General features: G+C 44.4%; 1 protein-coding gene and 1 non-coding gene across 3 annotated transcripts; one reads left to right on the forward strand and one right to left on the reverse strand.

Annotated features, from left to right (window-relative positions):
* Window positions 1-2398: 2398 nt before the first annotated feature.
* LOC100087823 (BTB/POZ domain-containing protein 16) lies at window positions 2399-22078 on the forward strand. 2 transcript variants are annotated; one of them, XM_029080436.1, is made up of 6 exons: window positions 2399-2486; window positions 6908-6990; window positions 8009-8086; window positions 10912-11010; window positions 19551-19739; window positions 21905-22078. In XM_029080436.1, the coding sequence occupies exons 1-6, from the start codon at window positions 2444-2446 to the stop codon at window positions 21971-21973; spliced, it is 561 nt and encodes a 186-aa protein (XP_028936269.1). In that variant the 5' UTR covers window positions 2399-2443; the 3' UTR covers window positions 21974-22078. The 2 variants fall into 2 exon arrangements, with proteins under 2 accessions (XP_028936269.1, XP_028936270.1); XM_029080437.1 differs by lacking the exon at window positions 10912-11010.
* LOC114817518 lies at window positions 8770-8906 on the reverse strand. Its single transcript, XR_003765381.1, has one exon. It is a non-coding gene; the product is annotated as a small nucleolar RNA SNORA7 (small nucleolar RNA).
* Window positions 22079-23010: the final 932 nt, after the last annotated feature.

Here is a 23010-nt window from a genome sequence, read left to right on the forward strand (position 1 = left end):
CTGTTAGAAGTTCCAGCTCATCCTCCTTCAAGGCTCCAGCCAGTGGGTGAGTTTACCCACTGCCACCCCCAATGCCAGGGTGAATATCCATCGCACAGCAGCTTAGTGCCCATGAGTGGCATAATGATCAGTCAAAGCCAAGGGATTTCTACTTGCCTGTGTCATTTGTCTGCATCCTGGGAGAGGAGACAGAATCAATTCCAGAGGCTCAGTAAGTCATTAGATTTAACTATCCTAGTGAAAATTGGACATCAACAGCCTTTTCTGAAGCCAGGCTATGAAGTGTGACCACGGTCATAACATGGTTTTGTCTTTCCTCTTCATTTTTCTCGGTAATTCCTAGAGTCCCTTTGTTCCAAGAGCAAGTCAAGTGAGCATTTGACTTGTGTGCAAACCTCCCAGGAATCTGAGAAATGAATCCACACTGAGCCCCATGGTTCTTCAGGGAAATTGTGTCTGTTTTCTCAGTCCTGTATACAAGCACTTAGCACAGTGCTCTGCATTCAGCAGGTGCTCAGTAAATACCATTGATCGATTGGTTTGCAGAAATGTGCTGCCTCTGAGCTCACAGTAAAATCTAGGGGCATTATCTTCAAATGTGGAGGATAATTATACTTATACCCTCACATAGTTGAAATGAGTGTTTTGTGGAGTGGTCTCTGTTTGCTAAATCCAAACGTCTGGAGCTTTGTTGGTTGTCCCTGCTATTTTGTCATGCATTACAGTCAATTAAAAGGGAAGGGCTCTCCCTTAAAACAATCCCCTGACCTTTTGACTCTCCCACTTCTCTCCAGTCACTAGGATCCCATCTGATGGGCCCAAGACCTGTTGGTTTGATACATCTCAAAGCTGTGTGGGGAGGTTGGCAGCCATGGTCTGAGAGAGGGTGGCGTGATGGATCCCTCATGCACTTGACACAACTGGGACAGTTTGTGATGTGGACACTCCTCCTGACTCATGGAAACTCGTCTAAAAGTGTCCTTGGCTGTTCCTTGAAGGGACCTGTCTCTTTGAATGACTTTGTGTTTCCAAAGAAACTTGGAAAAATCTGGCGCCGTTTTCCATCGTTTTTCAAAAGTACCAGCTAACGAAACATGTTGTTGGAAAATATATTACATTTAGCTCTGTGTGTGTGCGTGTGTGTGTGTGATTTTTCTCAACCAGAACCCAATTTCCATCTGGATTGGAGTATGAAAATAGAGTGAAGCCAATCTGTTCCCCTGCTAAATGTTGAATCTTTGCCCTTTGGGCCTGCAGTATTTTTGATTACCCTCTTAGTGATCGATAATCAATTCCATCTGAACCCAAATCACTAGTTTTCTAGTACCCTGGTCATTTAGAAAAGAAAAAGAAGAGTCCAAAGTGATCTGAATGTTACTGCAGAATCGAGGTGCTGAGAGGGCCTGAAGGGGCACATGAGAAACAAGAGAATGCAACATTCACTATAGGCCCTGAGGCTCATCGAGAATGGGAATACCCACAACCGTTTACCAGAGAATTGTTTGGAGTATTTGGCATTTTGTCAAATTCTGCTGTCATTCATCCCACTAACACGATTGGTCGATTAGGAGCTCCTGAGGCTGAGGGCCACGTCTGTCTTTAAAGGCCAACCCTAGTACCTTGATGAGTATTATCAGTGCTTTGTCTGACCAAAAGGGCCCCCAAACTGTCGATTTCTGGACTCCTGCCTGGATGAGGAGAGAGGTAAGATTCCTCACTAATGCTGGTCCTGGAACCAGGGCTGGAAAGATCTGAATAGTTGTTTGCTGATGGCAGAGGCTCTAAAAAGAATCTCCTCCCTTCAGAAATATTTTCCTAGCTTAGATGCTTAACTGTCCTGATATGACTGTTGACCGTTTTAGAGGTGCGTGGCAGTAAAATTCCCTGAAGATGAGGGCAGTGGTGGTGATGATAATGGTGAATGTTAGATCTGTGAAAGATTATCTAGGCTGGTAACCTGCTTCCAGACAGAACTAAACTAATGCAAATAGTCCAGACCTTCAAAATGGACAGAAAGCACTGATACCATGTATAGGAATTATTCCCCTTTCAGCTGCTTTATCTTTATAAGTACTTCGTTGGTTGAATTTGCATGTTGAATCCATATGCATCCCACCCTCATCCCCTCAGCGCTTATGTACATATCCATAATTACTTTTAATGTCTGTCTCTCCCGCCAAGACTGTAAGCTCCTTGTGGGCAGGGAATATGTCTAACAATTGTTTTGTAAAGTCACAAACACTTAATACAGTGCTCTATAAACAGTAAGTGCTCAATAAACACATTGATTGATGATGTTTAGCAAGAGCTGGATGGCTCAGTGACTGATTTAGAAAAGTACATGTTTAAAGGAAACTAAACAAGATCTTTCATCTTGTGTGTGTCTTTGTGAAGCTTATCCAAGAGATGTGCCTTTCTGGAACGTGAAACGGGACAGAGCTACATGTCTGTGTTTCAGTGCCTGCGTTTACATGGCATTACATCAAGTAAGTTAAAGTCCACGTGTATCCGTAGCTCTTATCTTTTTGCAGGCATTTTCCTCCCTTGCATCGCTGACTGGGAAGCTTCAATCATGGACTGGGAGAACCCGAAACATCCCGAGGACATTCCGTATTAGCTTGGAAAATGAGCATACATTCACATGTCTAAGGTTTAGAAGAAAATAGAGTAAACAAAAATAACCAGCAGTTGGTCTAAAAAGGTGGAGCCCCCAGAGGGTGGGCCTGCCCCGGGCCTGGGCATTGGCCAAATGCCCATAGCAAAGACCTAGTCAATCTTCACTTAGGTGAGAATTCAGTGATGTAAATGAACGGCTTGGAACCAAGATGACCAGATTTGGGGCCTCCAGAGGACGGCTGAAAAGAGGCTGGAGACCAGCAGGGAAAGGGGCAGAGAGGAAGGCAGAAAGAGAGAAAACAAACCCAAAGAAAGGGAGGAGAGGGGGAAAGAGCAGAAGAGGAAAAAGAGAGAAACCCCAGAAAGGGAAGAAGGCACAAAAAGAAGAGAGAGGAAAGAGATAGTTGCTAGGAATGTGACTGCTAATTCTCTTGTACTGTACTCTCCCAAGTGCTTACAGTGCTCTGCACATAGTAAGTGCTCAATAAATACCATTGATTGATTGATAGGGAGGAGGGGAAAATATGGGGAAAAAAAATGGTTGGGGAAAAGAAGATGGGGAGATGAGAAAGGGAAAAAGTGGTGGTAACTTGTAAAAATCACCATCCCTATCTCCGCCCCGCTACCTGAAAACAAGAGGGGCACATGACTGGCAGCTGATGGCAGTCATGCCACTTAAACTGAGTGGATCCTTCCTGGACTACTCACTGGAGGTCCCAGAATAGCTGGAGACTTATAATTTTGACTGTGCCAGAAAAACTGCAACAGTCCAGGGTGAGACAGTTGGGCTGAGGTGGTGATAGCAGTGGTTGCTTCTATCTCTGAAGAGAAAGAGGAGGGACAGAAAAGGGCTAGACACCCCTCGTGAACTCGTCTTCCTACTACCAAGTTGCCATCGCTCTCAACACCCTCTCTAATCCCAGCTACCCTGGTCGAAGAGGGAAGTCCAGTGGCTTCCGCTGAAGGTCTTCCCGGAAACAAAATAAAATCAATCAATCCATCATGTTTATTGAGTGCCTACTAAGTGCAGAGCACTGTCCTAAGCAGTTGGGAGAGTACAACACAACAGAATTAGCAGACGCTTTCCCTGCCAATAATGAGCTTAAAAGGCCAGAAACGACACCCTCCTACCTAAGGCAGGGTCTCTGGCCACCACACCACACCAGCACCTCACCAGTAGGAGAAAATTGAGGTACAACCTGCTTGCCCCAACCCCAAGTTCAAGAATGACTTCTCCCTAGGTAGTCTACAGCACACAGTCCGGGAATGCAGAAACTCACTGCTTTGAGATACTCCATGGGATTCTGCTTAAAAAGTTATGTCTCCTTTGAACATAAAAGGCTTCTGGGCAATTTTTATTATTCGGATTCCCCCAATGAAAGCATGTTTTACAAGTCTCCTATCCTGGCATCAACTCTGATTGGTTGCCTTCTGTCCTTAAAATTCACACCTGCCCTCTCAAGCTCTTTCCCTACTAAATGTCGTGACCTTACTTCCAGAAACCTCATTTTCCGGATTAGGATAAAGACCCTGATTCCCTTCACTCTATAATCTTTATGGCACTTTACCCCCTCTAAGCCATCGAGTACCCCTAGCCTCTGATTTACTCCTGGTTGCCATAAATTTCTTCTGAAAGTCGATTCACAACAAGGGTGGCCTATTGGATAGAGCATGGGCCTGGAAGTCAGAGGCCCTGGGTTCTAAATCCAGCTCCTCCACTTGTCTCTTGTGTGGTCTGTGTGATCTTTCCTGGGTTGTTTACTGGAACTCCCATTATGACTGGGGACATGTAAGTTAACATGTCAGTCAACACTGGACAGATCACTTCTCTGGGCCTCAGTTACGTCATCAGTAAAATGGGGATTCAATCCTACTCCCACCTTCTTAGACTGTGAGCCCCATGTGGGACAGGAAATGTGTCAAACCTGATTATCTTGTATCTACCCTAACGCTTAGAAGAGTCTTTGTCACACAGTAATTGCTTAACAAGTACTATTAAAAAAAATTGAGCCCCAGTGTCAGCTTCTAATTGCCCTCTGATGGTGGATACTCCTCCCAGCCCTGGCATCTGCAGCATTTCTCCCACCCTCACAACCTCCAGAGTCAGGCCAGAGGCTTCCCTTGCTCTCAGTCCGTGAAGATGAAATGTCCACCCACCTCATTTCTAGTTTGGCCTGACTGTCAGAGAGATGTGCTGGCCACGAGCTAGGCGGGGAGACAGGATCGGCCTGCTGCGGAGGCAGTGAAAACATGGGAAGCAGGACTGTATTGCCACTGACCTTCTTCCCAGCCTGGAGCCACTGGCCGCTGATGCTCCAACATGCAACCCCCACCCCCAAGAAGTAGTGGGTGTGGCTTGCCTGGTCCATTCCGGGCTGATAGCAGTGTCTCTGCCACGTAGCTAATTGATACTGTGGAGACAGTGGTGAAGGACGAGAAAACACTGAGCAGGGCAGGAAAGTGCCCTCTTTACTTCTCCCTGGTCCTCCCCATCCTTTTCCTCCCCTTTTCGTCTCCCCATGCCCTCCCCACCTTTTCACTGCTCCTCTCCCCCTCCATCACTTCCCCTTTCTCTTTCTCTCATTACTGCTGTTATCATTATTGCATTTGTTAAGCACTTACTAAATGCTGAGCACTGTTCTAAGCTCTGGGGTAGATAGATACAAGATAATCAAGTTAGATGATGTCCCTTCCCGCATGGAACTCACAGTCTAAGTAGAGGGAGTAAGATTAAACCCCCATTTGATGGATGAGGAAACTGAGGCACAGAAACTGAAGCACGGAGAAGCTAAGTGACTTGCCCAAGGTCATACTTCAGACAAGTGGCAGCGTCAAGATTACAACCCAGGTCCTCTGACTTCCAGGCCCAGTTCTGTCCACTCAGTCACTCTGCTTCCCCTTTCTTCTCCTCATCCTTCTCCTCTTCTTCTTCTCCTCCAGCTCTTTTTGTTTTTCTCCCTCTTGCCCATCCCATCAACATCCCACTTCCCCCAAATCACCCACCCACTCACTAATCCATCCCAAATTTATCACAGCACTGGAAATGAAAAACTGACCCTCTCTGACCAGTTGTTTGGAGTCTGACATGTGGAACTGCATATTTCACCGCCGAATTCCCTTCCTATTTAGTTTCCATAGGAATCGAGGCCTGTGAGAAGTTTCAGCATCTCTGATACAGGCTGAGCTACGCTCTTAGGGTGCAGTTCCCGGGGGTGGGGGTGGGAGGGGAACAGAGAGGAGGAAGGGTGATATGAATATCAGAGGACATTATTGACATTGTGGGAAGGGATGTGTCTAACAGTTCTTTTGTATTGTACTCTCCCAAGCACTTAGTAGTACAGTGTAGTGTTTTACACACAGTAAATACTCAGTAAATATGATGGATTATCAGGAAACATGGATGAATATCAGAGAAGCCAGTGCCAGTTTTGTGGCTGAAATAACATTTCTATGAGATGAAGTTTCTCACAAGGCTGTTTTAAAACTGCCCAAATAGATGAAGGAATTTTAGAAACCATTAGCCATTTTTGAAGAAATAAATCCACAAGTAAACCTGTTTAGCTGCCTAAAGGTAAGTGATTTAGCAGTATAGAAACATCTCTCCTAATCACCATCAAGGGTCAGGATGCTGCAAATGCTTTCAGAGAAACCACTGAAACATTAGGGATTTCCCTGAGCCATGGATATGTCGAAGCCTATATATGTTTCTGACATATAGTTAGCAAACACCTGGAATAGCTAAAATTCACTAAAAAGAGGAAACCAAAGCTAGAAAATGAAAATAACCTTTCTCTGCTGGGGAGCAATTGAAATATTTAGTATGTTCTGCTGAACGTACTAGTTGCTATTAATTCCCAAAGCATATAAGACACAAACAAATGAATCATGTTTATTCTTTAGTTCTTTTGCTGTCTTGCACTTTGTCTAGAAGTAAAATATTAGTCATGGAATTAGCCCATCCGACATCCAGAAGACTGACAGGTTTAAAAATGATTTCCCTAGCATTCTCAAAACGATTGCCCATCGGGGACTGAGACCCAGTTTAGAAAAGTTGCCTCTCAAAGTGGCACTCCTACCACATGGGACAAATTTACGAAGTCTAAATTTGAGTTGTTTAGACAGATATGACCAGAAAGACATTTATAAAGTAGGCATAAACTTTACTTCAGTGTCAGTAATGTAACGTTAACCTAGACACTCAATGTGCTGTCTTGTTTTTCTATTAAAATAAGGCTTCACTGGGTTTGACGATGAATAAGGCCTTCACAAGCTCTTTCTCTTTGCTTCCAAGGTAAACACCTGGAGGATTTAAGGCACATTAACTTCTTCCCACAAACATGGCTCACCCGGATTCTGTCCAATCATTACCATGCAGTGAGTTGATCGGCTTTCGGTCCTGCTTTGAAAAGGGAGTAATTTGACATATTTATTACCTTTCTGATTTTTGTTCTTGGGATGGGATTTCAATTTGAAAACCCTATTGGAAGTCTGGGTCTATGAGGTCACAGCTGAGCTGGATTTCACTCCTGAGGAGATACAGGGGCAGGTATTGGAATACAGGGAATGGAATTCACCCTACTAACTACATTGCCATTCAAGCAGCAGGGAGATTGAATACAGGTTAAAAAAAAATCCACAACTTGTTAGGCACAGGTAGGTCCACAGGATATATAAGATGTGTGACTCTGACTGATTTTTGGAGGAAGGTGGATCCTAGTTGTCAGTCAATAGTGTTTATTGAGCTCTGACTGTGTGCAGAGCACTGTACTAAGCACTTGGGTGAGTACAATATAATAATAGATACATTCCCTGCCAAAACTAGTTTACAGTCTAGAGGGATTAGTTGTACTTAGTACTTTCAAACAATGGAAGTAGAATTTCTTCAGAGCAAAACTTCAGTCACCACCTTCTTCAGTATCAACCAAACTCGTTTTGTGGGCTACCAGAAAGCGTTTTAAGCTCTGTATCTGCTAGAAAGACGGAGTCGGGGGCAGATGCCCGAGCTTGTAGGCATCGGAGGATGTGGGAAGGAAAAACATGTAAGGGCACAGCTCTGCTGGGGTGACACTGCTGCCTTGAAAAATGGCTTTGTTCTGGCAGCAGCTGGAGGAAGGTGGTGTCACTCATACCCTATGAGCAGATGATTTTCTGAGCTACTCCCTGAAAATTTCGGTGCACCGCAATGATTCATCGTGTAAGAGAGTCCCAGATTGAAAAGACAATGTTAACCAGTTTGGGAGATGAAAAGACCCAGTCTGTGGCTTATAAGTAAGACCATCATGGAGCTACGTGGTCTGATAGTTTGAGGCCTGTCTCGTTGGCTACAGAACGGGGCAAAAACATGAGAAACCATTACGTCACCTTTGAACACTATTTATATTTTGCTTTTCAGCTTGAGAATGGTGGAGACATGGCATTCCAAAGAGATTTTTCCACTCAAGCTGTCAGATTTGGTCTGTTAATTAAGGAGGTTTGTAACAAGTAAACTAAACAATGTGGTCTGAGATGCTTGCCTCTGATGTGCCCACATATTATGTGTGGATAATGCATATTCCTGGAAATTTATGAATCACATCATTTTCCTGTAAAATGACAGATGTTTTCTAGATTCCCAGATTATACCAAGCGGTGTTTTCAAGCACCAAAAAAAATCTATCCTTATGAATTGCATTTCCCTGGGAATTAAGTTGGGGGAATCTTTCCAGCTCGGATCACATTTTGTCCTTAGATATCAGACAGTGCTCTCCTTTTTTCCTATAAAATGTTATTTGTTGTCAGTGTAATCACTAGAATAGGAAATTTGGGGGTGAAAGAGAGTATTTCTTCATGATGGTCCAGATGATATTTCCCTTCATGTCTGTGAGCGTACTAATACTTTTAAGCCCTTGACCGTAACCTTCTTTGGCCTAACCTTGGGAACAGAAAAGTCTTGTCTTATGCCGTTGAGTCGTTTCTGACCCATAGCGACACCACGGACAAAGCTCTCCCAGAACGCCCTGCTCTGCATCTGAAATCGTTCTGGTAGTGGATCCGTAGAGTTTTCTTGGTAAGAATCCGGAGGTGGTTTACCATCACCTCCTTGCGTGTAGCAAACCTGAGTCTCCACCCTCGACTCTCTCCCAAGCCGCTGCTGCTCAGCACAGGGGAGTTTTGACTTGTAGCAGATTGCCCTCCACTCACTAGCCACTGCCCAAGCAAGGAATGAAAGGACAGGCCTCTGCTTGACTCTCCCTCCTGTAGCCGAGACTGGTAGAGTACTGGAAACTCTCCAGGTGCAACCCTGAGAGGGGAACAGAAAGGTAGCTGCATAGAAGCTTAACAACAAAATTGGGTGATTCAGTTATGGGGATCACAAAAATCTGTCCTGTACAAAGCTGGCAGGTGGAGAATCAGATCCTTGTATGGGATTAATTATCAAAGTAGCGGCTAGTCAATCACTCGATAGTTTTAATAGAACACCTACTGTGTGCGCTCCGGGTGAGGTGACTTCATTGATTGATTCATGGATTTCTCCTGGGAAGTGTCGACACGGGTCTGCATAATCTTATACATTATAAACGACGTTAATGTCTGTCCCTCTGGACTGAAAGCTCACTGCTGGCAAGGAACGTTATCTTTCAACTCTGTTGTATTGTGCTCTCCCAAGCACTTAGTACAGTGCTCAGCACACAGTGAGCTCTCAATAAATATCAATGATGATGGCAATGATGTGGAGAGCCCAGTGCTAAACACTGGGTCCAGTGCCATGGAGGTAGAAGATAAAATCTCTGGCCTCTGGAAGCTTACAAACTAATGGGGGAGGCAGGCACAAAATCATTTACAGTTAGAAGGAAGACATGCTTAAATAATAGCATATATAAATTTCCATATGCATGAAAGTGCTACAGGAGACTGAGTTGCATAAATTCTAAGGTTTTCTAATGGCATTTGTTAAGTTCTTACTGTTTGTCAAGTCCTGTTCTAAGCTCTGGGACAGATACAAGTTATTCAGGTTGGACACAGTCCCTGTCTCACATGTCTTATTAGGAGGGAGAATGTACTGAATCCCCATTTTGCTGTTGAGGAAACTGAGTCACAGAGAAGTTAAGGGACTTGTCCAAGGTTACACAACAAGTAAGTGGTAGTGCTGGGGTTAGAATTCAGGTCCCCTGGCCTGTGCTTTATCCACTAGGTTATGCTGCTTCCCACAAAGGTTTTGGGAAAGTACTAGCATAGTGTGTGGGAGGCTATGACGTGGGAAAAAGAAAAATGAATCAATTTAGGGGTCATGTAACCCATATAGAAGACAATTATATTGGTTGGATTTCAGTTGTTGGCTTCAACATTCACTGAAGTTCTCTTGGAAAGGCCCCTTCAGAAGTTGGGGATTATTTGAATTCCTTCATCACTGAACTGACCAGATCAAGCCTGAATTTGATGATTCCTGGACCACCTTTCCAAGCTATACTTTAAATAATTTGACTGTATGATTTGGTGGCTTTTTAGGGCTCTTTAGTGATTTTTGAAATTCAGGTGGTCTAGCAATGCCCACATGGTCATATATGCTGAAATCAAATAGCTAAGAACACAAATGTTATTAGTGCATCAAAAACTGAATTAATCATATTAAAAAAATGTGTTCTTCCATGTGATGAAATCCGAAACCCAAAAATCATCACAAGCAAGGGCTTCAGACAAGGGAGGGACATTTTGGAAGAAAGTCTCATATAATTGGAATAAGATGTTTTATTCCTAGAGGTCTGGAAGCCATAATGGCTCAGTGGAGAGAGCACGGGCTTTGGAGTCAGAGGTCATGGGTTCGAATCCCGGCTCTGCCACTTGTCAGCTGTGTGACTGTGGGCAAGTCACTTCACTTCTCTGGGCCTCAGTTACCTCATCTGTAAAATGGGGATGAAGACTGTGAGCCCCACGTGGGACAACCCAATTCCCCTGTGTCTACCCCAGCGCTTAGAACAGTGCTCTGCACATAGTAAGCACTTAACAAATACCAACATTATTATTATTATAAGGCATCCATTATTACCGCTGAGTTTAGTCCTTTCCTCCACAGAGGTGAATGTTGATTCATAATACTGTAAATGGTATTTTTGGATCAATTCTGGCCTATCAAATCCTTTGAAATACTATAAATTTGATTCTTTGTGATTTTTTTTACAACTTTAAAATGAGAAATTCTGTCAGTAATTTTACCTTGAAATAATTCCCATTTTATCCTACTGGACTATTCTTTTGATTACAGCTACTGAGAATTTTCCTGGATTATGTTGTCTAATTTTATTGTTCAATACAATTTAGGAGCCAAAATATTGCTCGGAAATTGTTTCCTTGTATGGATTCTTCTTTCAAATTAAGGCAGTCAGACATGAAGCATCATCCTATAGCTTTTACATGCAGGTAAGCCCTATTAGATTTTCAGAATGGTAGGCTTGAAAATCGTTACTCCTCTGGGCTGAAGAATACCTAGCAAATAGAAAAGAATGCATTAAAAATTCAATTTAAAAAGGCAGGAAAGGAAAAGAGAGAAGCAGAGAGAAACAAGTCAAGAAAGACAGAATGTGAGACAGAGGCAGAGAGAAAACAAAGACAAATGAAAAGATAAACACATACAAACACACACACACGAGCATGGGCCAGGGAGTCAGAAGGACCTGGGTTCTAATACTTGCTTCCCCACCTATCTGCTGTGTGACCATGGGCAAGTCACTTTATTTCTCTGTGCCTCAATTCCTCATCTGTAAAATGGGGATGGAGACTGTGAGCCCCACGTGGGTCAGGGACTCTGTCCAACCTAATTATCTTGTATCTACTTTAGTGCTTAGAACAGTGCCTGGCAGTAAAGTTCATTTATTCATTTATTCAATCGCATTTATTGAGCACTTACTGTAAGCAAAGCCCTATTGAGTGCTTAAGTAAGTGCTTAACAAATACCATAAAACACACACACACCCTTTGTCCATTCATTTGTTAAGCAGAGCCCTATGGGGAAGCAGAGTGGCTCAGTGGAAAGAGCCCGGGTTTGGGAGTCAGAGTCATGGGTTCGACTCCCGGCTCTGCCACTTGTCAGCTGTGTGACTTTGGGCAAGTCACTTCATTTCTCTGTGCCTCATCTGTAAAATGGGGATTAACTGTGAGCCTCACCTGGGACAACCTGATTACCCTGTATCTACCCCAGTGCTTAGAACAGTGCTCTGCACATAGTAAGCGCTTAACAAATACCAACATTATTATTATGGTGAGAACACTCTATTAAGGGTTTAGGAGTATAAAATGAAAGTCAAAGACATGGTCTCTGCCATCTATTAATTTATAATCTAATAAGGGAATCAGATAGAGATTATACATATATATATTTACAGTGTGGAAAGTGATGTAATGAAACTGCCACACCTGAGCCAAGGCACTGCCATTTGGTGGAAACATAGGCCTTAGCTGAAGTAACACCTTTCTGAGGAACGGGGAAGGGAACCTTTAAAATGCTAATATAACTTTTAAATGGTTGATGCCTCTGGTTTAGAGAATCCTTTGTAGTGGCAGAATTTTACTACTGACCACTGAGAGTGTGTCAACTGACCTGTCAAGAGTGTGTCAAGATGACCTGATTTGAGAATCAAGATGCCTATGTTAGTGATCGAAATGTGCATGTAGAGGAAGGGGAGAGAGGGGGGCTACTGTTCCGTATAAATGTAACCTAAAAAGTGTCTGGGGGGGTCTTACACTGATCACCTTCCAAGGTGTGGTGTTTGACCATCTGCAGGATAAAATTTGGAGACCATCCGAATCATGTATGATTCTAATTGACCATGCAGAGCAATGAACACACATACTTTTACATGCAACACTGTTCCGTATAAATGTAACCTAAAAAGTGTCTGGGGGGGTCTTACACTGATCACCTTCCAAGGTGTGGTGTTTGACCATCTGCAGGATAAAATTTGGAGACCATCCGAATCATGTATGATTCTAATTGACCATGCAGAGCAATGAACACACATACTTTTACATGCAACAAGAGGGAGAGCAGGAGGAAAAATTAAAAAAAAAAAAATAGGAGCCTGTCTTGTACATTCAGTAGCAGCGTGGCTCAGTGGAAAGAGCATGAGCTTGGAGTCAGAGGTCTTGGGTTCTAATCCAACCTCTATCACTTGTCCACTGTGTCACTTCAGGCAAGTCACTTCACTTCTCTGTGCCTCAGTTTTCATCCATAAAATGGGGATTAAGACTGTGAGCCCCACGTGGGATTGAGCCCCACGTGGGATAAACTGATTACCTTGTATCTGCCCCAGCACTTAGAACAGTTCTTGGCAATAGTAAGTGCTTAACGAATACCATCATTATTATTCAGACTCACTCAGACCCACCCACACATCCATCCGTACTCCCACCCTTTCTCACTCAGCAATCAATCGTATTTATTGAGAACTTATTATATGCAGAGCAGTGTACTGAGTGCTTGGGAGAGTTCAAAACGACAAAATTAGTAGACATGTGCCCATAATGATCTTACACTCACACTTATTATCTTCGCCTTGGATCTCGGAGCTCACCGCCTCCAGGCGGCCTTCCCAGACCAAACCCCCACTTTCCTCTGCTCCTCCTCCCCTCCCCATCGCCCTGACTCCCTCAGCTCTACGCCCTCGCCGCCCCACAGCACCTGTGTATGTATACGTATATTCTATTTATTTTATTAATGATGTGCATATATCATTCTATTTATATTGATGCTATTGATGCCTGTCTACTCGTTTTGCTTTGTTTTGTTGTCTGTCTCCCCCTTTCTAGACTGTGAGCTGGTTGTTGGGTAGAGTCAGCTGTGTGACTTTGGGCAAGTCGCTTAACTTCTCTGAGCCTCCATGACCTTATCTGTAAAATGGGGATTAAGACTGGGAGCCCCACGTGCGACAACCCGATGACCTTGTATCTACCACAGCGCTTAGTAAGGTGCTTGGCACATAGGAAGTGCTTCAATACCATCATTATTATTACTATTATTATTTGTGGCCCAATTGTACTCTCCCAGCACTTAATACAGTGCTCTGCACACAGGAAGTGCTCAGTAAATACGATTGAATGAACGAATGAATGAATCTTCCCCTTGAATAGCCTCATTGGCTGTGGGAGAGAGAGACCAAGGTCACCCCTCTTCCCTGCCCCGACAACTGGCTGTGGCCCCAGGTTAGCATTCCTGCAGATGCTTCTGTTGCCAGGCTTTCTGGCATGGGGGGGACGGTGGGCGGTGCAGGCCCCTGGGATCCTGGAACAGCAAAGGGCAGCTTGGGCTTTTAGGAGCTGCCGTAGTAGGACTTTCAATCCTCAGGCCCGCTGCCAGGAATGGTGAAGGAGGGACGGCTTCAGTAATGCGTGTCTCTCCCTCCCTCAGCCCTCCAACCACCTCCCCATCATCTCGCTCTCTTTCCATCTGTTTCTCTCCACCCACTTTCGTCCTGCCAGTCAAACAGCTAAGCTTGCGTGGGCTGCTCCGAAAATTTAATCACGGGTTGCGTACGAGACAGCCAGGCCTGAAAAAGAGTGCCTTCTGTGTCCTTGGGATTTATCCTGATATTTACATATGTACAGATGTACCAGGCAGTCCCAGATGGCTCAGAAAAGTCTGGGTAGCTAATTTTGGGATCATTGGCTTAAGCTTTTGGTTTGTCATTTTATTACTTCATTACCAGAGGGGAAGCAGCATGGCCTAGTGGAAAGAGCAGGGGCCTGGAAGTCAGAGGATGTGAGTTCAAGTCTCAGCTCTGCTGTTTGTCTGCTTGCGACCTTGGGCACTCACTTAACTTTTCTGTGCCTCATTTCCCTCATCCATATAATGGGGATGAAGACTGTGAGCCCCCTGTGGGACTGGCACTGTGTCCAACCCAATTATCTTGTATCTCCCCCAGTATTTAGAACAGTACTTGGCACATAGTAAATGCTTAACAAATGCCACAGTTATTATTATTATTACTTTTCATTCCTTGTACATTATCCTCTAGACTGTAAACTCGTTGTGCGCAGGAAATGTGTCTGTTTTATTGTTGTGTGGTACTCTCCCAAGCACTCAGTACAGTGCCCTGCGCAGAGTAAATGCTCAATTAACATGATTTGTTGATCAATTTTTTGTGTATCCCTCCAAGCCCCTTAGATTGTCAGCTCCTGAGGACGGGGTCCTGGCTTCTGCCTATATTGTACATACAATAATGATGGTGTTTGTTAAGCACTTACTATGTGCGAAGCACTGTTCTAAGCACTGGGGGAGATACAAGGGAATTGGGTTGTACCACGTGAGGTTTACAATCTTAATCCCCATTTTACAGATGAGGTAAATGAGGCACAGAGAAGTTAACTGACTTGCCCAAAGTCACACAGCTGATAAGTGGCGGGGCCAGGATTAGAACCCACGACTTTTTGACTTTCAACCCCGGGCTCTTTCCACTAAGCCATGCTGCCTCTCTAAGCCATGCTGCCTCTCTTAATGCTGGTATATGTTAAGTGCTTAGTAATAATAATAATAATGTTGGTATTTGTTAAGCGCTTACTATGTGCCGAGCACTGTTCTAAGCACTGGGGTAGACATAGGGGAATCAGGTTGTCCCACGTGGGCTCACAGTTTTCATCCCCATTTTACAGATGAGGGAACTGAGGCACAGAGAAGTTAAGTGACTCGCCCACAGTCACACAGCCGACAAGTGGCAGAGCTGGGATTCGAACTCATGAGCCCTGACTCCAAAGCCCGTGCTCTTTCCACTGAGCCACGCTGCTTCTCCGCTTAGTATGTGCCGAGCGCTGGGGTAGATACAAGGGAATCAGGTTGTCCCATGTGAGGCTCACAGTCTTAATCCCCATTTTCCAGATGAGGTAACTGAGGCACAGAGAAGTGAAGTGACTGGCCCAAAGTCACGCAGCTGACAAGTGGTGGAGCCGGGATTAGAACCTGCGACCTCTGACTCCCAAGCCTGGGCTTTTTCCACTAAGCCACGCTGTTTCATAACTATATTGTACATAGATAGATTTCTACCTATACTCTCGCAAGTGCTAAGTACAGTGCTCTGCTCTGTACAAAGAGACTCCCCCTCTGCCTCCTAATTTCAAGGCTCAGTTCTGTGTCCATCTACACCCACTCACATCAAGATCTGATTCTCTCCCACGGCTTCAAATATCATCTCTACACAGATGATTTCCAAATCTATGTTTCCAGTCCTGGCCTTCCTTTTCTACAGTTTTGCATTTCCTTCTCTCTTCAAGTCAGCTCTACTTGGAGAAGTAGCCATGACCTAGCACGGGCTTTGGAGTCAGGGCTCATGAGTTCGAATCCCAGCTCTGCCACTTGTCAGCTGTGTGACTGTGGGCAAGTCACTTAACTTCTCTGTGCCTCAGTTCCCTCATCTGTAAAATGGGGATTAAGACTGTGAGCCCCACGTGGGACAACCTGATTCCCCTGTGTCTACCCCAGCGCTTAGAACAGTGCTCTGCACATAGTAAGCGCTTAACAAATACCAACATTATTATTATTAGTGGATAGAGCCCACAACTGGGAGTCAGAAGGTCATGGGTTCTAATTCCAGCTCCGCCACTTGTCTGCTTTGTATCCTTGGGCAAGTCACTTCCCTTCTCTGGGCCTCAGTTACCTCATCTGTAAAATGGGGATTGAGACTGTAAACCCCACGTGGGTCAGGGACTGTGTTCAACCCAATTTGCTTGTATCCACCCAGTGATTAGTACAGTGACTGGTACATAGTAAGCACTTAACAAATACCATAATGATTATTAGCATTATTATGCCCCACAGACCTCTCAAACCTAATGAGTCCAAAAGAGTCCCCATATTCTCACCTAAACCCTGTCCTCCCCCATGATTTTCCTATATCCATAGACAACACTGGCATCCTCCCTGTCTCCGCATCTAGACTGTAAGCTCATTTTGGAAAGGGAATATGTCTTCTAAGTTCTCCTGTATTGTACTCTCCCAAGCACTTACTACTCTGCGAATAGTAAGCACTCAATAAATACCATTGATTGGATGACTGATTGCCACACAAGCCTTATCATTGACGTTGACATTATCATTGACATTGGCATTATTATCTCTCATTCAATTAGCGCATTCAATCTGTCATGAAGTCCTGTCGGTTCTTCCTTAACAATATCTCTAGAATCCTCCCTTTCCTCTCATCCACACTACTTCCTCACTGATCCAAGCACTTATCAAGTCCCACTTGATTACTGCATCAGCCTCCGTGCTGGCCTCCCTATCTCCTGTCTCTCCTGTCTCCAGTCCATACTTCATTCTGCCACCTAGATCAATTTTCTGAAAAAACATTTGGTCAATATCTCCCCACTCCTCAACAACCTGCAAATAGTTAACTTCTCTATGCCTCAGTTACCTCATCTGGAAAATGGGAATTAAGACTGTAAGCCCCACGTGGGACAACCTGATCACCTTGTATCCTCTCCAGCACTTAGAACAGTGCTTTGCACATAGTAAGCGCTTAACAAATGCCATCATTATTACTATTATTTTACAGATGAGGTAACTGAGGCTCAGAGAAGTGAAGTAACTTGCCCAAGGTCACACAGCAGACAAGTGGTGGAGCTACGTTTCGAACCCAGCCCCTTGCTCTATCCACTAGGCCATGTGCTGTGCACATAATAAGTACTCAATAATTAGCATTGAATGACCGATTGATCTGCCTACAGTAGGCATTTACTCAGCACTCATGATTGATTACCTAGATATCTCTTGAAAGGGAACAAGGCTGGTTAAAAATTATGCCTTACTGGAGCTTGAGCAAGTATTTATGCAGAATCTAGTTTAAAAGACTCAGTGGCTTATCCAGATACATTCAGAGGAGTTGATTTGAAGATCAGTCAATCAGTGGCATTTATTAAGTGCTTGTTTTAGGCAGAACTCTTTACTAAGTGATTGGGAGAGGACAATACTGTTTGTATAAATGATCCCTGCCCTTAAAGAGCTTACAAACTAATGGGGGATACAATAAAATAAATTATGGGTTTGGGAAGCATCCAAGTATAAGGATTTGTATATATTGATTCATTCAATCATATTTATTGAGTGCTTACTATGTGCAGAGCACTGTACTAAGTGCTTGGGAGAGTACAGCACAATATAATGGATACGTTCCCTGCCTACAACAAATTTACAGTCTGTGGGGAAACAAACAATATAAGTAAATAAATTACATATATGTACATAAGTGCTGTGGACTTGGGGGATGGGGATGGAGAATAAAGGGAGCAAGTCAGGGGGAGGCAGAAGAGAGTGGGAAAGGAGGAAATGAGGGCTTAATCAGGGAAGGCCTCTTGGAGGAGATGTGCTTTCGATAAGGCTTTGAAGGAGGGGAGAGTCTGTCAGATATGAAAAGGGAGGGCATTCCAGGCCAGAGGCAAGACGTGGGCAAGAGATCAGCGGCAGTATAGACAAGATAGAGGTACAGTAGTAGGTTGGCATTTGAGGAGCAAAATGTGCTGGCTTGGTTGTAGTAGGAGAGTAGTGAGGAGAGGTGGAGGGAGTAAGGTGATTGAGTGATTTAAAGTCGATGGCAAGAAGTTGCTGTTTGATGTAGAGGTGGATGGGCAACCCCTGGAGGTTCTTGAGGAGTGGGGAAACATGGACTCAACGTTTTTGTGATGGCAAGAAGTTTCTGTTTGATGCAGAGGTGGATGGGCAACCCCTGGAAGTTCTTGAGGAGTGGGGAAACATGGACTCAGCGTTTTTGTAGAAAAATGAACCGCGCAGCAGAGTGAAGTATGGCCTGGAGTGGGGAAATCCAGGTGGCTGGGAGGTCAGCAAGGAGGCTGATGCAGTCATCCAAGCGGCATAGGATGAGTGATTGTATTAACGTTGTAGCCATATGGATGGAGAGGAAAGGGCAGATTTTAGCGATGTTGTGAAGGTGGGCCCCACAGGATTTGGTGACAGATTGAATATGTGGGTTGAATGAGAGAGAAGAGTCAAAGATAACGCCAAATTTACGGGCTTGTGAGACAGGAAAGATGATGGTGCTATCTATAGTGATGGGAAAGTCATGGAGAGGACAGGGTTTGGGTGGGAAGATAAGGAGCTCTGTTTTGGACATGTTAAGTTTGAGGTGATGGCAGGACATCCAAGTAGAGATGTCTTGAAGAACTATCCAAGTGCTTAGTGGCTGAGGCTAACTGCATGTTTGAGGCAATAAGGAAGGAAAATGGGTAAGGGAATGAGAAATTAGTCAGGGAAAGCTTTTTGGAGGTGATGTGATTTCAGTAGGGCTTGAAGATAGGGAAAGTGCTGATCTGTCGGATATGTAAGGGGAGGAAGTTCCAGTCAGGAGGGAAAGTGTGAGAAAGGGATTGATGGGAGGGCGAGGCAAGAGCAATGGACAGAAAGTGGGTTGGGATTAGAGGAGCGAAGCGTGCCGCCTCGGTTGTGGTGTGAGAGGAAAAAGGATAAGTAACAGGAAAAAGCTGATCGTTAGCCTTGAATCCCATGGTGAAGAGCTTCTGTGAGGAGTTGCGGAGGTGGGTGGGCAACAATTGGAGTGTACAGAAGGGTGGAGCAGTCCTATCTTTTCATTTTTTCACATTATGAATCAGAGCTGTCCATGAGCATATAGGTCACGCTGGGTGAGGGAACATCTGAAAAGATTCTGAACTCAGTCATTAGAAACATCAAAAACCTTTATTTTATGGATCTTATCATGGTTATCACCTCTCCTAGATAAGAGGCTACAAAATTTGAATAAAAAAAAGAAAGCATTTTACTAAGCCAAGTAAAAGCGGTTATGCCATTTTCTATTCAGAACCAGTCCCAGAACCAAAATGTTCACTTTTTGAAGATCTGTAGATATTGTGCTACAAATCAGTAGAAAAGCTTAATATGAATTATGCTAAGCAAAAGTAGTCTCCATTGCATATTTATCACTGAGTTAAAGCAATGTCTTTTTCAGAGAGTCAAATACACAGACCCAATATTATCCTTCTTTACATCTGAGCGTAGTCCTGTAAGCATGAGACAAGAACGAGAAGTAAAATATGAAATAAAAGCCCAGGCCTTGATCGATGGGAAATGGCAAGAATTCAGCACCTATCAGCTCACCCAAAAGTTTGGCATTACGAAGCCATCCTGCAGAAGCCAAGTAAGTTAATACATTTCTCTGGATCACCATGTCCCTGGGTTTTTAATTTGTGTTTTCACTGTCAAGCACAGAGGAATCTAGTATGGCAGATACAAGGAGAGACGGGCTTGGAGGTGATAGTGTTTCTGAAAGATGCAGATGTTTTTCACTCATCCCATTGCCACCCATAGTTTACTAGTGATTGATTTGAAATGATGACAAAATTGTTATTTCTTTGACAATTCTCACTTGCATAATGGGCTCACCTCACAATGTCTCCAGCACAATATCTTTCATTCATTCAATAGTATTTCATTCAATAGTATTTATTGAGCGCTTACTATGTGCAGAGCACTGTACTAAGCGCTTGGGATGAACAAGTCGGCAACAGATACAGTCCCTGCCGTTTGACGGGCTTACAGTCTAATCGGGGGAGACGGACAGACAAGAACAATGGCAGTAAATAGAGTCAAGGGGAAGAACATCTCGTAAAAACAATGGCAACTAAATTGAATCAAGGCGATGTACAATTCATAACAAAATAAATAGGGTAATGGAAATATATACAGTTGAGCGGACGAGTACAGTGCTGTGGGGATGGGAAGGGAGAGGTGGAGGAGCAGAGGGAAAAGGGGAAAAAGAGGGTTTAGCTGCAGAGAGGTAAAGGGGGGGGGCAGAGGGAGTAGAGGGAGAAGAGGAGCTCAGTCTGAGAAGGCCTCTTCATTCATTCATTCAATAGTATTTATTGAGCGCTTACTATGTGCAGAGCACTGTACTAAGCGCTTGGGATGAACAAGTCGGCAACAGATAGAGACGGTCCCTGCCGTTCCTCTCAGTTCCCTTTCCTCTCAGCAAAGGAACTGCCAATGTCATACAGGATCGACGGCGACAATTCTTTGACAGCGTAGGTGTGTTTATTTTAGCTCATTTTTATATGAGTTCCTCTCAGCCTTGTTTTTCTGAGGCTTGGAAAAAAAAAAGGTATTGTTCTGTTTCTCTTTTGCAACTCTACCAAGGAACGTTTCATTCCTGGACTTTGTGATAGTATACTTTTCCACCTGTGGGGAAAAGAGTCCAATTAATTATTATCATGGCAAACCATAGGTAAAATGCCTGCTTGCTTGTCGATGTGATATAATAGCTTTCCACTCTACGGGAAGCTTTTCCATTTAATTTAACAAGAATTAATTAGCATGTGAGCAACGGCTGACCATAAAAAGGAAGGCATCTCCCATCAGGAACAAAGCTCAATCCTGTTTCATGTCGAGAACCTGCACAAAGGAACTGATTATGGTGCTAGTGGTTTGCCTTCTCTCCTCCTGTTTGTCAGGTTCTCGCTGGGAGAAAGAGCGTAACAGAGGAGTAGGCGGGCAGGGGTGTAGCTTACCACGAAGGGGACGGGTCTTTTTTTTTCTTTAAACACAGGAGCACTTTATGGCCGAAGCAGCCACAACATAGCACCGATGCTGGGCCGTAGCTCCCTAACCCGGCGGGAGGTTGTCTTGGTAGCTGCTGCAGTCTACCCACCCGTGTTGGCCAGCCATTTTTGGGGATTCCTGTTCAGCCTGTCCGTCTTACTGAATACCCTGGTTGGAGCGGGGTTCTTTGGTCAGAAACCTTCGCCACTGAGGCCATAGTCCCAGCCGGCATTCTCCTACTGGCGGAGTCGGGACTAGACTTCAGGACTCCAGATTTCCAGAACCGTGCTCTTCCCACAGAACCAACAGCACGAAATGGATGCCTACCTAAGGGGAATGTCCCCAGCTCCTTCCCGCATCTGTAATTCAGCCTCCCCTCCCTCCATGTTCCCTCATGCAGCTTCTGACTGCACAAAATTGGATGGTAGCCTTCCAATTGGAGGTACTTATTCATTCAACCATATTTATTTAGCGCTTACTGTGTGCACTCGGGAGAGTACAACAACAAACAGGCACATTCCCTGCCCACACCAAGCTCACCATCTAGAGGGGGAGTCAGACATTAAAAACCAAAAATAATAAATTACAGATATTTACATAAGTGCAGTGGGGCTCGGCATCCTGTTGACAGTAGTTTGCAGGCTAAGGCAGCGTCCGGGAACTGAAACGGAACATGACTGTGGACGACCGCGGTCGGCACCTAGTTTGATCATCGGTCCGTCTGTCTGAAAAATCCTCAAAGTCTCTTGCTTTTTGCCTCACGGTTAGGTCTTGAAAGCACGAATCACGACCGTTCCGATCTACGTGACATTCGCCATCCTTTTCCCAGTATCTTGAGCCTCTTCACCCCCGTGGAACAGTGGCCTCAACATGAAGGAGCGTTAAAGACCACATTAAAGCTGCAACCCGCTTCAGTGTTTGCTATCAGTTTGACCATGAAAACGAGCAATTCCATTCTTTCAATCAATCACTTATATTTTTTGACTGCTTACTGTGTGCAGAGCACTGTTCTATGTGTTTGGGAGAGTACAATATGATAGAATCAGTAGACACATACCCTCCCTACAAGGTGCTTACAGTTTAGAGTCTTTCCTCTTTTCAGTTTTAATTCCACTCACCACAATGGACAGTGTTTGAAACTGGGATTTTGTTTTCAAATGTTTCCTCATTTTGGCTATCTGTTTGAGGAGGTTTGAAAAATATACCCCATTGCCATCATCATCACAAAATACTATTGCTTTAATGCTCGCTAGTACCTGGTACTGGCTTGGAAGAAAACCAGAGAAAGTTAGAGAGGTGTGGCTTCCAATCATTCAATCCATCAGTAGTATTTATTGAGCGCTTTCTTTGGGCAGAGCCCCGGACGAAGCACTTGAGAGAGTATAATATATTGGTAGACACAGTCCCTGCCCTCGAGGAGCCTACAAGCTAATGAAGTAGACAGACGTTAAAAAAAGTTACAGATAAGGGTCTTGTCTGTGCTCTCGATTTGTCTCTGACCCATAGTGATGCCATGGACACATCTCTCCCAGAACGCCCCACTTCCATCTGCAATCGTTCTGGTAGCGTATCCACAGGGTTTTCTTGGTAAAAATGTGGAAGTGTTTTACCGTTGCCTCCTTCCGCTCAGTAAATTTGAGTCTCCGCCCTCAATTCTCTCTCATGCCGCTGCTGCCCTGCACAGATGAGTTTTGACTTGTAGCAGATTGCCTTCCACTCGCTAGCCACTGCCCAAGCAAGGAATGGAATGGGTAGGCCTCTGCTTGACTCTATCTCCCGTAGTCAAGACTGGAAGAGGGCTGGAAATTCTACCTGAGAGGGGAACAAGTAAGGGAGGGAACCAAACATGAAGGATGTGTACACAAGTGCTGTGG

The sequence above is a fragment of the Ornithorhynchus anatinus genome, chromosome 16, assembly GCF_004115215.2.
Source record: "Ornithorhynchus anatinus isolate Pmale09 chromosome 16, mOrnAna1.pri.v4, whole genome shotgun sequence".
In the NCBI taxonomy this organism is placed as follows: domain Eukaryota; kingdom Metazoa; phylum Chordata; class Mammalia; order Monotremata; family Ornithorhynchidae; genus Ornithorhynchus; species Ornithorhynchus anatinus.